Genomic DNA, 17,344 nt, shown 5'->3' on the forward strand with positions numbered 1-17,344 from the left:
TGCAGAAGACTTATTGGTCATGGAAGCTCTTCTGTTCCACCTGCATCACACCCAGTGTCCCTTGGGCTTTCCACTTCCCCATTGCCTTCCATGTGGCATAAGAAAGTCTGCTTATCAGCTGCTGGGCGCTGCTTCTGTGGGAATCCAGCTCTCCTACAGAACAGGGAGGGAGATGGAGGCTTCCCTAGGGGTGCCATCCCCTCCACTTCTTAGGGAAAGAATTCCCAGTCAGGCTGGAATTTGCAGTGAGGCATGAAGCATCTTCATAGTGGCTTGGGTTGGAGGTAGGGTCCGAAGGAGGCCCCAGACCCTAAGGATCCAACATGGGCACCTGGCTCAGGTGTAGCCTGCATGACACTTGGGAGCCCACCACTGCCACTGCCACCACTGTCATCACTGCCACCACAGTTTAGAGAAAAAGGGTTGGGGGACTTTTTTAGCATTTGGCTTCTACACATGGACTTGGAGGCTGGTGGGGCCATCAACTGACCTGTTACTACCAGTGTGTGACTGATACAACAGATATCTCAAGGAGAATGCAGCTTACTGGAAAAGGCTGAATGGTTACCATTTAATTCCACTAAAATCCCATCAATAACCAGGGCTTTAGTAAAACTGATGACAAATAGTGACAGCTTATTATTATGGGTTGAATTGTGCCACCCCCAAATTCATATGGTGAATCCTATCCATCAGCACCTCAGAATGTGACCTTATTTGGAAATAGGGTTGTTGCAGATGTAATTAATTAAGATGAGGTCATTAAGAGAGGCTGTAATCCAATATGACTGATGGATGTCCTAACTTAAAAAAAAAAAAAAAAAAAAAGGAAATGTGGACACAGAGACACACATACAGGGAGAAGACGGCCATCTCCAAACCACGGAGAGAGGCCTGGAAGAGATGCTTAACTAACAGCCCTCAGATGGCACCAACCCTGGGGACACCTTGATTTTGAACTTCCAGCCTCCAGAGCTGTGAGATGATAAATTTCTGGTTGTTTAAACGCCCAATTTGCAGTGCTTTGTTATGGCAGCCACAGGAAACTAACACACTTTAAAAATCCTCGCTGTAAATCATGCTCACTTATTTCAGTCATCCTTATGACAACTCAGTGAGCGAGATATTTTTATTTAGCCTCATTTTCCAAATAAGAACTGCGAGGCTCTGAAGAGTTAAGAGATTCATCCAGGGTATTAAGTGGATGAGCCATTATTTGAACTTCGCTGCTTGACTGTGAAGTCTGCTTGACTCTGAAGTCCCTGTTCTTTTCTCTACACCAGCCATTGCTGCCTTAGACAGAAGGGATGTCCTTATGAGTGATGCTACCATGCATCCTGGGCTCCAGTGAGCCATGCCTGGTGGTTGTACTTCCCATGTAGATGTGCCCAATTCATTGTATTGTAAACACAAACGGGCTTCCTGCCCAGACCACTCTGGACAGACGACCACTGGCAGTTCCCAGATGGCCACACAGGAGCTGGGGCTGACAGCCCAGTGAGGGATGACAATTGTGGCCCAGCTGGTAGGAGGATGCTTGAAGGTGAGGCCAGTATTCAAGGATCTGGCAGGTTGGGTCACTGTTCTGTAGAGGGAATGGCCTGGGCACTAAGAGAAGCCTGTGAGGATCCTGGGTAGGCAGGAGACAGGTGAGCAGTTATGTGAGATGGGGCCTGAGGAGATATAAGCGCAAGACAAGGGGCAAAAAGGCAGGATCTGGGACCCACAGAGACCAGGGAAGCTGCAATTCAAGGTCAGAGTGACCCAGGGCTGACCAGAAGGTGGGATGTGTTGGAGGCCACAGGAGCCCCTCAGGGAAGACGCTGCCCTAAAGTCAGAGGAAACCGGTCTCTGAGGATGATTCCTTGGGTCTTTGGTGGGAATGAGATAGAGAAGAGCAGGCGCTTCTTGCCTAACTTCCAGAGAAGTAACTACTGTTGGACAAATGAAGCAAAGGGGACCAACCCTGTGCAAGGCAGTTCACTCAACGGCAGGCATAGAGCTGCTGCGGGGTTTTCATGTGGCTTTCATGTGGGCTTTCACATCTTCTGGCCCTGTGATGTCTGGTTCAAGTCCAAGGATCATGAAAGGCCTTTAACGGCTGCTGGGCAGAACACTCCCCTCATTTCTCTTCTGATTCCAGGCCCTGACTTCCTGGCAGATAGCATACCAACTGGCCCAGCAGATGTGCTCCAGCCCCTTCCTGAGGTTCCCCTGCCACTATCAGCCAGCCACCATTGCTTCCTCAAGTGCCTAGGGCTTCCAATATGGGCTTCCAGGCTCACCAGATGCGACCCAGGCCAGCCTCAGGAAGTGGGTGCGGGGGACTCACTTCCCCTCTGAGCTCCACTCACCCATCTTCCCACCATGCCAGTGGGAAGAAATTTTTTGGCCAGGCATGGTGGCTCATACCTGCAATCCCAGCACTTTAGGAGGCCGAGGCAGGTAAATTACTTGAGGCCAGGAGTTTGAGACCAGCCTGGCCAACACAGCAAAACTTTGTCTCTACTAAAAATACAAAAATTACCTGGGCGTGGTGGCACACACCTGGAATCCCAGCTACTCCAGAGGCTGAGGCACGGGAATCACTTGAACCCAGGAGACAGAGGTTACAGCGAGCCAAGATCATGCCACTGCACTCCAGCCTGGGCAACAGAGTGAGACTAGGTCTCAAAAAATAATAATAACAATAAAGAAAGAAAGAAAAATAAAATTTCTGTAAAAGGCAACATTTCAGAATCCCATTTTAAGTTGAACCTATAGCAGGGTGGCAAATACATCCCATCAACCATCCAATTCTGACTGATTGGTGACAGCTGCCTGTAGCACTGTGTTAAGAAGATTCCGAATCAGCTTCTGGGCTCAGCAAGAAATACTTCCGTGATCAATCAGGGACATTTGCCAAAAGAGTGAATGTGGGGAGTGGGGCAGAGGCATCACATGCTTGTAATTCCCTGTCTGTGGCTCTCCTAGTATTTGTGGCCACTCTCTGTTTTTGTTTTTGTTTTTGTTTTTTGTTTTTTGTTTTTGAGATGGAGTTTCACTCTTGTTGCCCAGGCTGGAGTGCAATGGCACGATCTCAGCTTACGGCAACCTCTGCCTCCCGGGTTCAAGCGATTGTCCTGCCTCAGCCTTCCCAAGTAACTGGGATTACAGGGATGAGCCACCACACCCAGCTAATTTTGTATTTTTAGTAGAGATGGGGTTTCTCCGTGTTGGTCAGGCTGGTCTCGAACCCCCAACTTCAGGTGATCCACCTGCCTCGGCCTCCCAACGTGCTGGGATTACAGGCGTGAGCCACCGCGCGAGCCACCGCGCCCAGTGTGGCCACTCTCTGTATGCATGCCTGACCCCTAAGCTTGTCGGCCCTGTGGGGCTGGGCGCTGAGGTTGATGCCTGAGTCAGCTCAGCCTCCTTGGCATTTCAGTGCAGCACAAGGGCTGGCACACAGCAGGCCTCCATATTCATGTGCTGTTCTGCCAGACATTGTGAAGATCATCTCCATTCTCAGATTTCAGAAACGCATATCCTAAACTATGGTTTCTTTCTACCTCCCCACACAGAGAAACATAAGTAGCAGCATAATTCTTACAGACCTGGAAATAACAATTTAACAAACAACGTCCCAAGAGCTATAGTGCATCCTTGAGATATCAGGTGGGGAATATGTTCATTCACAGATTTAGTAAACTTGTTGAAGATGTGAGGGCTGTGGGGAGGACCACTGTGGGGAGGGCACTCATATTCCATCTTGTCAGCAACCTCTTCCTTCCCCCATTCTCCCTCCACCCCAGGGAGCCTCAGAAGCTCCAGATTCCCTCCCCTCTATTGGAAAGGGTAATTCAGCTCTCCATTACTCTGTCCCCAACCCTCACCATCCAAACCCTTCTAGGTGCTCAGCAGAACTCCCCATTCAACACCCATACTCTTCACTCTACAGAAGTTTCTTCCTCTTGCATATACTATGATATATTTCACAGCTCTTAGAAAAATGAGTGAGTTCTTTCCGTACATACATGAAAAAAGATGAAGAGAAGAAAAAAACAGCCAGGTTGCAGGGCAACATATAAAGTGTGATACTTCTATATCCATGCGGTCTGGCAGGCTACATGTCAAACTGTTAGCCATAGTTACCTGCAGGGAGGAAATGAGACTGGGGGGTAGGTTGTCAAGAACATTGTGTTTTTACTCCATATAACTGTACTGTTTAAACTTTTTTTAGTAATGAAAATGTATTAGTTGTGTAATTAGAAACAAAAAAGACAGGATTTCAGCATGGGAAAAGCAGGTCAAGGAATGCCAAGGGCCTGCCTTCTTGAAGAAGTAAATTTCTACACTCAGCTGGTTTGCTTGAGGGCAGCTGCTCATTTATCCCCAACTGCCTCAAGAAACAGAGAAAAGGAGGGCCTTCCTGTTGGAGATGTTGCTTGGAGAGCTGGGCTTAATGCGCCTGCATTAAATGCTCTTGCATTACTGCTGGGTAACAACCCTTCTCTCTCTCGGCTGTGGGGTGCAGCCTTTCCAGATCACTTGCTTGCATGCAGGCCAACTAGGGTGGTCCAGGCCTGGAAGACTGCTTTTTGTTTGTTTGTTTGTTTTTGAGACGGGGTCTTGGTCTGTTACCCACGCTGGAGTGCAGTGGTGCAAACATGGCTCACTGAAGCTGAGTAGCTGGGATCACAGGCACATGCCATCATGCCCAGCTAATTTTTTAATCATTTGTAGAGGCAGGGTCTAGCTATGTTGCCCAGGCTGATCTCAAACTCCTGGGCTCAAGGAATCCTCCTGCCTTGGCCTCCCAAAGTGCTAGGATTACAGACATGAGCCACCATGCCCAGTCAAAGCTACTCTTTGATGAGCTCTTCTTCCTCAGGTGTGACCCGTGCCAGAGACTCTGGGGTTCACCAGGACCACAAGCTTCTCTTTGATGAGGAGAGGTGAGGGGGCTCTGCACTGCAGGTGTCCTTCCTCACCTTCCTCAGTGAGATTAGTCAGACTTGGCCAAACCAAAACCAGTAACGCTGATGAGAACAGGGAACTCCCAGCCTTAGTTCTATTTTGTCCACCCTTGATTCCTTCTCCTTTTGTGCACCATGCCTCATCTCATAGGAAACAAAGAGGATGGATGAGTCAACAGGCTGTGGTTTTTAACCACATTAATGGATCAGAGAAGACAAGAGACTTGAATGCCCTCCCACATTAGATGAGAAAGAGGTTCCCTCCCGGGAGAGGAAAATGCCTCTTAAGTTAGCGCTGGTTGGGGAAAAGAGGCCTCAGTTCCTTGACATGTAGATCCCTCCAGAGGGCTGCTTGAGTGTCCTCACAACATGGCAGCCGGCTTCCCCCAGGGCTGGTGATCCAAGAGAGACCAAGTCGTATCTTTTATGACCAGTCTCAGGGTCACGCATCACTTCCACCACATTCTATTCATTAGAAGCGAGTCAGTAAGTCTAGCCTATACTCAAAGGGAGAGGAATTAGGTTCTACTTTTTGAAGAGAGACATAGGCAGGTCTGAATGCAGTGGTGTTTACAACTAATTGATCACAACTAGTTACAGATTTCTTTTTTTCTTCTCTCCTCTCACTGTTTCATTTGACTAGCCTTAAAAAAAATGAAGAGAGAAGTATCAAAACATTTGTGGGCATGTTTTAAAACCACTACAGATATGACTTATCTGGCTTTGTACTAGGTGCTAGAGACATAGAAATGAATCAAAATCCCTGCCCTCAAGAAACTCTCAGCTTAACACAGGAGATTGATATCTTACCTGGATTACAATAAACCAGGGATCACAGGGAGGAAGTTTTCTACTGGGGTGGGGGCAGGTGACAGTGAGATAGGAGTCTCAGTGGGGACCTTGATGTGGGCCTTGGAGCATGAGTAGGAGTGTGTTAACCAAGGTGAACTGATGCTCGGCACCCATGCCTACCTCCTCCTGGTGAGCCTTCCTGCACTGCAGAGGCTCATGAAAGAAAACTACATCCCCCAGACTCCTTGCAGGCAACCCTTCCGAGAGGATTTAGGTCCTGCCAATGAGATGTGCTAAAGCAAGACATGGAGGGCAGAAGTCAGGCGTGGGCTGAGCTCCCATGCCTTTTGCTATTTCTGCTGACAAGCTCTGACATGGAGGTGTGTGCTTTCTTGGCATCATACGTGGCAGCAACCCCATTGTTCAGATCCCGACTCAAGGGTGTCCAGAGAAAGAGTGGGACATCCTTTCGCTATGAGATTGTGGCTAGTATGGCATGGCTGTGGGGTGGCACTTGTACAGAGTAGTCGGGTGGCTTCCTGAGAGTAGAAAATGCTCAGACCTGGTGGGGTGCAGTCCCAGTACTTCGGGAGGCCAAGGCAGGTGTATCACTTGAGGTCAGGGGTTCAAGACCAGCCTGGCGAACATGGTGAAACACCATCTCTACTAAAAATACAAAAATTAGCTGATTGTGGTGGCATGCACCTATAATCTCAGCTACTCAGGAGGCTGAGGCAGGAACCACTTGAACCTGAGAGGTGGAGGTTGCAGTGAGCTCAGATCACGCCACTGCACTCCAGCCTGGGTGACAGAGGAAGACCGTCTCAAAAAAAAAAAAAAAAAAATTCTCAGACCTTCCACAACCCCTTCTAGAGTTGGACGGTTGCGGGGTACTCAAAGCACACAGACAGCTTTCATCAAATTCTTCCTCCAATGCCTGCTTCTCCTGGCCACCTTTACTTCAACTCTTTCATATCCTTAAGTGTGTGAGGGGCATAGGTGATCTTACCTTGGAAAGTTCAGGGATTTTGGAGCCTCAGCTGCAACTGAGAGTTACACAGTTCCATTTTAACAACCAATTACTCCAAGTTAAAACTCATAAAATGCCAACCAAAAATTAATCTGGCCCCCTCCAGTCTTTTATTGTCTCCCTTACTGAACTCATCCACACACCCACACACCATGCTGTCAGCCAAATAGAAGTGTCACTGGATTAATTTCCGAGATAAATATGGGAACTTGAGAAAGTTCACAAACTCAGCAGTTGTCAGGAACCCAGCTTTGCTTTGCCGACATTTGCCCATGGTTTCTGGCCTGAGATGTGCAGGTTAGAATGGAGCTCATCTCCCACCAGCCCTGAGCTGCTGAGATACAGACTCATGATGGGGTTTTTATTATCATTCTTGTCTTAAGGCATCACCATCACATACCAGCTTTCATGGGGCTCTCACTCTCCAGCACCACCCCCGCACACACCCACACACTGCCCTAGACACTCTTTGGAGCCTGACATCCCACATTCACTTGATAAATATTTACAGCTTAAGAGACAGCAGGCTGGAAAGCACATGGCAGCCATGGATCCCACCCACAGTGGGACTCACTTGGTGTCGGCTTGGCTTGTAAACCTCTCTGAATGCAGGGCAAGGCATCCTGGGGAAGAAGCTATAAACAAGCATTGCTTGGCTGAACCCCTAATTGACAGAATCTTGAAACCAGAGACTGAGTCTAGGTTTCCTGCATAGCCCATGAGCTTTAGATCTCAGTGGATGCACACCCTCAATGGAAGACAAGCTTGAGGATAAGATGGATTTTACTTTTGAAAGATGAGTCTCCTTTGCATGTAAGTCAAGAAACAATATCCAGACATCCCCCAAAAGACTTCCTCATGCAGATTCTCAACATTTTCTAGGTCCTGGACTCATTTGAGAATATGATTAAAGTTGTAGGTACTCTACCCAGAAAAAAAATGCACGAAGGCACATACACACAGCACTTGCATGTAATAACTTTAAAGATTGAAAGATGAATTAGATCCAAACCTCTGCCTTCCAGGAGCTGACAGTCTTGCAGAAAAGGTAAACAACAATAAGCAAAATGAGTGTCAATATAGATGAGAAAGTGACTCACACTTTGAAGGGCTGTGGAGCTTATGTATTTTGAGTTCAGGGAGACGGAGATCAGGTTGTGAGGTAAAGAGCCCAGCAGAGGGCAAAGGACTCAGCCCTAATTGCTATTGAGGTGTACTCCAGCTGTCTGCAGAGGGCCTCTGCTCCTCAGTACCTAAGTGAGATGGCCTTAGACTTCTGAATCCCATGGACTGGAGATTCAACACCCTCCCCAGTATATCTGCTGGTCCCCTGGGAGGACTCGTGGTCTCCTGGTCTTTTTACCTCTCAAAACTCTGGCCTCCTCTCACATCCCTTCTGTCCCCATAGTACGTTCTCCCCAACATAAAATTCAGTCACTTCGTTCGTTTCCACAACAAAAAGTTGACCACCGCAAGCATTTACACAAGCTTTGTGGAAAAATGGGGTGGGGGTGGGGTTCCTGGAAAAGGGCCATATAATACCACACCTGGCTTTTGCCATCTGCTGAGTCCTTCTGCCTTCTCTCCATACTTTTGTCTCTTTTCTCCTCTTTTTCAGGAGCAACTCAAAAAGTTCCTAAAGCTTTAGTGTGAGAGGACACTGAGGGCTGGGGTGGGAGTGAGGTGGGGGGTGTGTGAGTGGGGGGGAACTACCCTCCTTGCAAGCCCTTATCAAGGCATCTTTCCAAAACACACAGACTGATTGCTCCAAGAGGAATTTGGCAATAAAAATCTCTCCATACCACTTATATTGGTTAGCTTAAAAGACAAAATCCACTCTGGCCAGATTAAGCAAGAGAGGATTTATGACAAAGTATTAAGTGTCTTACAAAACTACTAGGTGGGATTTAGAAGAGACTTTAAGTTGAGATTTCAGCAAGGCTTACCCAAATGAAACCTGGGCCCCGTGCCAATAAGGGGGCTGCTGGGTCGCCTCTGACCAGGACCGGCCCCCAGCAGAATGGATGCCCCTCGCCTCCCAACGTCATGAGGACGGTGACAGGGCTGCAGTGCCAGTCCCCTCACGGAAGTGCCCGCAGAAACAGCGGGAGCAGCAGGCAAGGGTCTTCGTTGGCTTCCGCCCAAATCTCACACAGTGCGTCTGATTCGCTGAGCCTTAACGCCCTCGGACCCCTGACCGCATGGGAATCTGGGAAACGTAGTTTTTAGCTTTCCAGCCTTCGCACTACCGGAGAGTTCACTAGAAGGCAGACGTAATAAAGGTTGAGTGTCAATCTACTGTATACAGATAAACCACACCATATCATTTTGAATGGGGGGAGAGAGGAAGAAGGTGGAGGGGAGAAGAGAATTCGCTTTTATTAGGCACCTACTGTAAAAGAGGTAACTTATATCCCTCAATTCCTATAACACGATGAGTAGGCCTTATCACCACATTAAAGATATGGGAACTAAGGCTTACAGAGAATAAGGTTTTTTCGCGGGTTTTGTTTTTTTTGTTGTTGTTTTTTATTTTTTTGAGACAGGGTCTTGCTCTGTTACCCAGGCTGGAGTGCAGCAGCACGATCACAGCTCACTGCAGCCTCAATTTCTCAGGCTCAAGCGATCCTCCCACCTTAGCATCCTGAGAAGCTGGGACCACAGGTGCACACCATCATGCCCAGCTAATTTTTTAATTACTTGTAAAGATAGGATCTCATAATGTTGCTCAGGCTGGTCTGAAACTCCTGGGCTTAAGTGATCCTCCCACCTTGGCCCCCCTAAAGCACTGGGATTACAAACATGAGCCACCACACCCAGCCCATACAGAGGATGTCACCTTTCCTCCAGTCACATCAATACAGCTGCATCCCAGGACAGTAGGGGAAACTCCAAAAATCATACAAGCCAAGGAAAGGTAGCTTAGCTTATAGATCCATCTATTAGAAATTCCAAAAGTTCCACACAGTCCCCACTTTGCTGTCCTCTGTGCACAGGTTCCTCCTATTCTGACCATCCTGATCGTCTCAGGACCCACCTCGTCTTCCAGCTTCTGTCTGAGGCAGCCATCAGGGTGACACTCTGCTGGGCTGGCATGCCCACTGACACCCTTCCAGAAGCATAGAGGCAGCTTCTCAGAGGACTTCTTCTGGTAGGAGCTTGTGGCTGTTTCTTACAACATCATGGATGATTCAGGAACATGGGTGTGCAGTGGCTTCATAACTCCAATCCCAACCTCAGCCTCTGCAGAGCTGTCCTGCAGCCTCATTTTTGTCCCCCACACATTTCATCACAAGAGAGTAGTCTCCACCTTCCCCACTCAAGCAGTGGCTTTGGGTTTGAAGTCGGCTTGTCTGTCAGTTGCCAACCATGCTACAAACTTGACTCATCTCTGAGCTCCAACCTCAGGGCCCCCACTTGTAGTTTCTCACAGAAGTCAGACTTGTCTTCCTCAGACGTATATGGGCCTCCCAAGTGGGCTTCAATTCCTCAGAACCTTCCTCGATGTTCTTTTGTGCAGAGAATAACAGAGGCCGGTCTCTTCACAAGCCTAACATGAGAACCTAATGGGGCCAGGCGCGGTGGCTCATGCCTGTAATCCCAGCACTTTGGGAGGCCAAGGTGGGCAGATTATTTGAGGTCAGGAGTTCGAGACCAACCTGGCCAATATGGTGAAACCCCATCTCTACTAAAAATACAAAAATTAGCCAGGTGTGGTGGCAGACACCTGTAATCCCAGCTACTTGTGAGGCTGAGGCAGGAGAATCGCTTGAGCCCAACCCAGGAGGTGGGGAGGTAGAGGATGCAGAGAGCTGAGATCTTCCCACTGCACTCCAGCCTGGGCAACAAGAGTAAAACACCTCGAAAAAAAAAAAAGAACCTAATGGGATAATTATGAGATGCCCTCATACATGTTTAGACCTCAGTAAATCCCAATTGTTTGCCTCTACTCCCTTCCTGTGGTAGGCCACTTCTGAAATGGTCTTGATGATCTGGATAGTCATGAAACCACCTTTGCAAAAATTTTAACTGAGAAATTTATGACAGTGAAAGAGATCTGACCTAACTGACTCCATCTTGCTTCTAACCTCCAAGCTGTCCGTGTTCATTCCTGGGCACAGGCCGAACTAACTTTGGGAGGAAGTCAGTTTATAGTTTAACTTTGAAATAAAGATGATAACAGCCCTTTCCCAAAACAAACCCCCTTCCTGCCTGGGAACTAGACTGCCTTTGCAGGACTAACAAATTTGCCACAAGATTAGAAATTGTGGTTTAGGAGTCATGCAGCTGGAGGCTGTAAGATTCTGAACCTTCCCAAATTGCATCCTGGGGCTAATATCACTATTGTAAAGCCTAAGATCAGTGCTTGAGATATTTTGCAGACCCTGCCCTCAAAGGATGAGCTGGTACCACCCAGATTGATAAACTGGCTCATCCAGTCATGTGGCCCCTACCCAGGAACTGACTCAGTGCAAGAGGACAGCTTCAACTCCCTATGACTTCATATCCCACCTGACCAATCAGCACTCCCCACTTCCCGACACCCTACTCAGCAAATTATCATTAAGAACCCCAATCCTCGAGTTTTCAGGGAGACAGCTTTGAGTAATAATAAAACTCTGGTCTCCCACACAGCTGACTCTGTGTGAATTAAACTCTTTCTCTATTGCAATTTCCCTGTCTTGATAAATTGGCTCTGTCTAGGCAGCAGGCAAGGAGAACCCAATAGGCAGTTACAGTCACATCTTGGTGTGTCCCCTCGTGTGTGTGTGTGTGTGTGTGTGTGTGTGTGTGTGTACTGTACAGAGTGAGTTGCTTCTAACATAATAGGACTAAAGTGATGGGGTGTCACTTCTGAGATTAGGCTATAAAGGACTATGACTTTCATCTTCCTTGCATCTTCTCTCTCTCTGTCTCTCTCTTTCTCTCTCTCTCTCTCCCTGCTAGCTAGGGAGTCAAGGGGGGGTACCCAGGACACAGAATTGAAGAAGACACTCCTTCTCTGGCCCATGCAAGTGCAGGGTCAGCACCTGAGAGTGAGTGTCTCCTCAAATGCTGTGCCCCGAGTGCCTTGCCTGCCTCACCTTCCTTCTAGCCAGCTCCCAGGGCAGACCTGACCTGCACCCCTATCCCAGCCTTGACAATCTCTGAACAGGTCCTGGCCAAGCATGGTGATCAGATTTCCTACCTCCTCCAGCTTGATTTCTGGGCCAGATGTCAGAGAGAGTGGGCACCCGGATCTCTGAGAACCAGCTCTTCTGTGCCAGGCTTCCTGGCACCGAAAAACCAAATATATTTCAATCCCTCTGTCCTCATGTCTCCATGACGGATATTGGCCTTTTGTATAGTAAGCAGGTCCTTCTCCTTTCATACCAATAGCCAATGACAGAGGTAGTCCAAGTCAAAGCCCACCCCACTTCCCACCAGCTTGCTCCCAAGCGCCAAAAACAGAAAAAAGCACTGTGCATGAGCTGCTTTCCCGTGCCCTCTCAGTATGGCGTAGTATATGAGCATGGCAATGTTTACCAGGAGGGGACTTTAGAATGCCTCCGAATCTTCCAAGCACTATGTATTTTAATGTGTATGATGACAGCTATCATTTGAGGGATGCTAGGCACTATGCTAAGTGCTTTACTTGTGGTTTTTGGTTTGATTTCCTCAAAGACCTTAGGAGGTAGGTCTCATTTTTAAGGTCTTAATAGGTTTATTAACCTATTAAGTTAATAGGTTAATAGAAACTCAAGTCTTAATAGGTTTATTAACTTGTGTGAGATCACGGTTAATACACCGTGGCCCTGGGACTTGAATTCAGTCTAGCTGGGCTCTAAGCCTGTGTGCCCAGCACTATGCCACACTGCCTCCCCAGCAGAGTTTGACTTTCCAAGGCCCACTGGGCTTCTCCTTCCTACCATGATCAGAATCCTGGTATAAGAGTTTCTCTGCCAGGTGCAGTGGCTCACGCCTGTAATCCCAGCACTTTGGGAGGCAGAGGTGGGCAGATGACCTGAGCCCAGGAGTTCCAGACCAGCCTGGCCAACATGGCAAAACCCCATCTCTACTAAATACAAAATTAGCTGGGTGGTGGCATGCACCTGTAGTCTCAGCTACTCGGGAGGCTGAAGCACAAGAATCACTTGAACCCCAGAGGTGGAGGTTGCAGTGAGCCAAGATCGTGCCACTGCACTCCAGCCTGGGTTACACAGTGAGACTCTGTCTCAGAAAAAAAAGAGTTTCTCTATTCTCCCCATCCCCCCTCTGTCACTCCCATGAAAGTTTAAATAAACATGAGAAGTTAAGTAAACATACAAATAAAACTTGCCTTCTACCTCTTTAACATGTCCCTTCCCGAGAAGCCCACCTAGACCAAATCACAGGCAGGAGGCCGCTATGGGGGTGGCAAGTGGCATTCTGTTCTGGAAGGGCAACCACAAACTTTAGAGCCAAGAAGCCCTGGCTTGGAAGCCCAGTTCCACCCCTTTGTAGCTGAGTGGGTGATTCTGTCTCTGAGCCTCATTCATAATCTGTAAAATGGGGAAAGCAATGCTCACTTTTTAGGGTGCTTAATTCACTCATTAAATGAATACATTTAAATATATATAATATATACTGATATAATTGAATATATTATATATATAAATAATAATCCTGTGCCCTGAGAGCCACCATGTCAGCCTAGGTTTCCTGCTCTTTGAAATTTCCAAACATTGGCTGGAATCTCATCTTGGCCTCTGCAAGGAACAAGATCTATTTAGAGATTTGTTACAGATTTCAATTGTGTCACTTTCCTTTTTAAGGCAAAGCGGCTACAGTGGGCCATGGTTTTAAATACTATTTTCTTCTTCTCTGTTATATGCATAAGGCTCCAAGAACTGTGTCAGGTGCGTGCGGTTACTTTGAGGACCAAGAGGACAAAGGAGGGGGAGGAAGGAGCAGTCCTCCTTAAAGAGGAGGCTGGACCCCTCCTGGGCTTTCCCATAAAAAAGTTCTGGGAGCAGTAGATCCATTCTGAGATTTTCAGGTATAAGAAACAGAAAATTGCCGGGCGCAGTGGCACCCACCTGTAATCCTAGCTATTCAGGAGGCTGAGGTGGGAGGATTGCTTGAGCCCATGAGTTTGAGCCTATAGTGAGCTACGATCATACCACTGCACTCCAGTCTGGGTGACACAGTGAGATGAAAGAAAGGAAGGAAGGAAGGGAGGAAGGGAAAGAAAATTCAACTTGAATGCCTTAAACAACCAAAACAATGTATTGGTTTACAAAATCTAAAGTTTAGAGGTAACGTGGGCTTCTGGCACGGGCTGTTGACAGCTCCCAGTGTTTTGGGGGCTGCAGCTCTGCTTGTCTGAAAGTTTCTCACCTCTGCCTCCCAGTCAGCTTTTTCTAAACCAGCCTTTCCTTGAGGTAGCACAAGGCAGCTGACAGCGTCCAGGGCTCAGCGCTTCCTCACTCATGTCTGGGGGATCAGTGTGGTTGTATGCCCACCCCTAAAACAATCGCAGTGGCCAAGGGAATGCCAAGGGGGCAGGGATTATGTTGATGGGTTTAGGCCAATTGGAACTGACCCCTGAAACTAAGAGTTGGTTTGATGCTAGACTTAAACCACAATAGGATGGGGGTGTGGAAGGGGGAACCTGAAATGGCAACTGCAGATATTCACCCCAAAGACCCTTCTTCAGTGTGGGTGTGGGTGTATTGTGTTGTGTCAGTGTGTATGTGTGATGTGTCAGTGTGTGAGGTGTGTGTTTGTGGGTATGAGAGTGTATTATACATGTGATGTGACTGTGTAAGCATGTATGTTGTGATTGTGCATATAAGTGTGTGTGTATGTTTGTATTAGTTGAGAAGACCATATGCTGGACTAAGTGTGCCTTGCATTATTTTTTAAATTTTTATTTTATTTTTATTTCAATAGTTTTTGGGGTATAGGCGGTTTTTGGTTACATGGATAAGTCCATCAGTGGTGATTTCTGACATTGTATTGCACCCGTCACCCCAGCAATGTACACTGTACCCAATATGTAGTCTTTTATCCCTACTCCCCTCCCAACCTTCCCTCCACCCCCACCAGTCCCCATTGTCCATTATATCATTATTGTTGGGGCCTTCCATTCTGACTCTGCTGCTACCACCTTGCTGGCCCCCAAGGGGCTCCCCCATCCCCCAACCCTCGCCCCCGTTTATGAGCAAAATCCCTTTTCCCCTAAGCATAGATGATAGGGTGGAAATTTTAACAACTTTCCTAACGAAAAAGGAGAAGAGAAAGGAAATCCATTCAGAGAGCATAAGAAACCTAGAAAATCATTTCTGACAATGTGTGTCCCTGAATCAATTATGACCTCCTATTTCCCCCACCCAGCTGTCTCAGAGCCTTCCCAGCTCCCTGCCTGGCGCTAACTGCTGGACGCCACCCTAGGACGTTTGTCCCCTAGCAGCCAAGGCCAAAAATCTCATTTGCACATTTGTACTCACCATTCCACCTCAGGGCCCTCCGTCACCCCCACCCCCGTCCTCTGTCCTCTGTCCTCTCCTCCCGCCTCCTTGGAGAAACTTAGTGACCTTTCCAACAAGGGCCCCACGGTAAGAAAGACGGCTTCCTTATACTCTGTGGTGAGGATCGGCACATGTAAACACAAATAGGAACGTTGCCTCAAGCGCTCCATCAGCGCACTCTAGAGTCCTACAAAGGATTAGACAAAACAAGGTCATCTCCCCAAGTCCCAGCCCAGTGCCTGGTCGCCCACCCCTTGCTCCGCCCAGGGCCTGCTCCCTCCGGCGATCCCAGTCCAGTGCAGCCCTCTGCTGCCCTCTGCTGGGCCCTTGCCTACATAGCCCCGGGGCTCACCAGCCACCAAGAACACCGGGGGCCCTTGGCCAACCTTTTCATGTTCCTCTGTGATCTGGAGGCTGGAACAGGTTCACCAATACTTTCACCCACCCATCACTCCTCAGCGTGCTGGAACCTGTGAACGGTTTCCTAGTCGTTCAGAGTCTCCTGTCCTCGATTTTTTTTAAAGGAAAACAGAGGTTATAATCCCTACCTCACAGGACCAGGGTGAAGATTAAAAGGGCTTATTCATTCATTTATGAGTCATATGTTTATTGCACCTCTACTATTTGCTAGGCACTGGGTTGGTACTAAGGATACAAAAAGAAACTATCCTTGCCCAAATGGCGCTCACTGTTCTGTATACACAAATACACAGTTGTGAATCATGATAAAGGAACTCAGTAAGATGCTGGGATAGACTAAGACAAGCGGAAGCTTCAGGGAAGATAAGGAGGCAACTTAAGCATGAACACGAGTCACATCCAAGGGATAAGGGGTTTGGGGTGGGTATTCCAGGGAGAGGCACAAGAAGGCTGTCGTGAAGGCCCCAGAAAAGGTGATAGAGGTAGGGAGTAGCTATAGCTGGAGGTTAGCCAGAGGGGGCAGGGCCTCGATGAGAATGGAAAGGGATTTGGACTCTATTCTAAGTGCTGTGGGAGCCATGGAAGGGTTGAGAAGTGGGGTTGTGAGGCGTTGGCTCACACCTGTTATCCCAGCAGCTTGGTAGGCCGAGGCGGGCAGATCACCTGAGGTCAGGAGTTCGAGACCAGCCTGGCCAATATGGTGAAACCCCCGTCTCCACCAAAAAAATTTAAAAATTAGCTGGGCATGGTGGCATGTGCCTGTAGTCCCAGCTACTCAGGAGGCTGAGGCAGGAGAATTGCTTGAACCCAGGATGGGGAGGTTGCAGTAAGCCAAGATCACTTCACATCACTGAGTGACAGAGGGAGACTCCGTCTCAAAAAAAAAAAAAAAAAAAAAAAAGGCCCGGCATGGTAACTCACACCTGTAATCCCAGCACTTTGGGAGGCCAAGGCAGGCAGATCATGAGGTCAGGAGTTTGAGATAAGCCTAGCCAACATAGTGAAACCCCGACTCTACTAAAAACATAAAAAATTAGCCAGGCGTGGTGGCAGACACCTGTAATTCCAGCTACTCAGGAGGCTGAAGCAGGAGAAGCGCTAGAACCCGGGAGGTGGAGGTTGCAGTGAGCAGAGATCATGCCATTGCACTCCAGTCCGAGTGACAGTGTGAGACTCAATCTCAAAAAAATAAAAATAAAAATTTAAAAAAAGAAGAAGTGGGATTTTGAGATCATGCCCTCCAACTCTCCGTACCACACCAGCTCACCAGTGTCCTGCAGACTCCTTCGCCTCCACCCATCTCTAAATGCTGATGCTCCTCTGGGCCTGGTCCTGGGCCCTCTTTTCTTCTCTCTCCACACTCTACTTCTCCTCCATCATCTCCTCCATTCCTGTGATTTTGAATAACATTCCTATTTGGATTGGTGTCTCCACCTAGACCCCTCCTTCTGGCTCCAGATCCACACGTATCAAAGAACCACCTGCCCGCTCTCAGCTTTTGGATTTCCCAGATCTGTCAAACTTAGTGTCTCAACCCTGATTTAATCCTGGCTCTGTCACTCCCAAACCTGCCTTCCCCATCTCAGCAAATGTATCACTTGCTCACTTGCTGAGACTTTATAATATAGATAAGCCCAAATATTTTACACATT

General features: G+C 48.0%; 2 protein-coding genes across 3 annotated transcripts in view; one reads left to right on the forward strand and one right to left on the reverse strand.

The window, feature by feature from the left end:
* The window catches only part of IRAG1 (inositol 1,4,5-triphosphate receptor associated 1), a 158,456-nt gene extending 148,787 nt beyond the window's left edge, over window positions 1-9,669 (reverse strand). Inside the window, exon 1 of one of the 2 annotated variants that reach the window (XM_055094110.2) lies at window positions 8,727-9,669. In XM_055094110.2, coding sequence (XP_054950085.1) covers window positions 8,727-8,828 — 102 coding nt within the window. In that variant the 5' untranslated portion in view covers window positions 8,829-9,669. The remainder of the gene's footprint in view (window positions 1-8,726) is intronic. The other variant, XM_055094109.2, reaches the window with a different exon arrangement.
* Window positions 9,670-9,780: 111 nt separating this feature from the next.
* CTR9 (CTR9 homolog, Paf1/RNA polymerase II complex component) overlaps window positions 9,781-17,344 on the forward strand; it is a 49,385-nt gene continuing 41,821 nt past the window's right edge. The window contains exon 1 of the mRNA XM_003818160.4: window positions 9,781-9,931. The gene's annotated coding sequence lies outside the window, so the exon portion shown is untranslated. The remainder of the gene's footprint in view (window positions 9,932-17,344) is intronic.

The sequence above is a fragment of the Pan paniscus genome, chromosome 9 (assembly GCF_029289425.2).
Source record: "Pan paniscus chromosome 9, NHGRI_mPanPan1-v2.0_pri, whole genome shotgun sequence".
Taxonomy (NCBI): domain Eukaryota; kingdom Metazoa; phylum Chordata; class Mammalia; order Primates; family Hominidae; genus Pan; species Pan paniscus.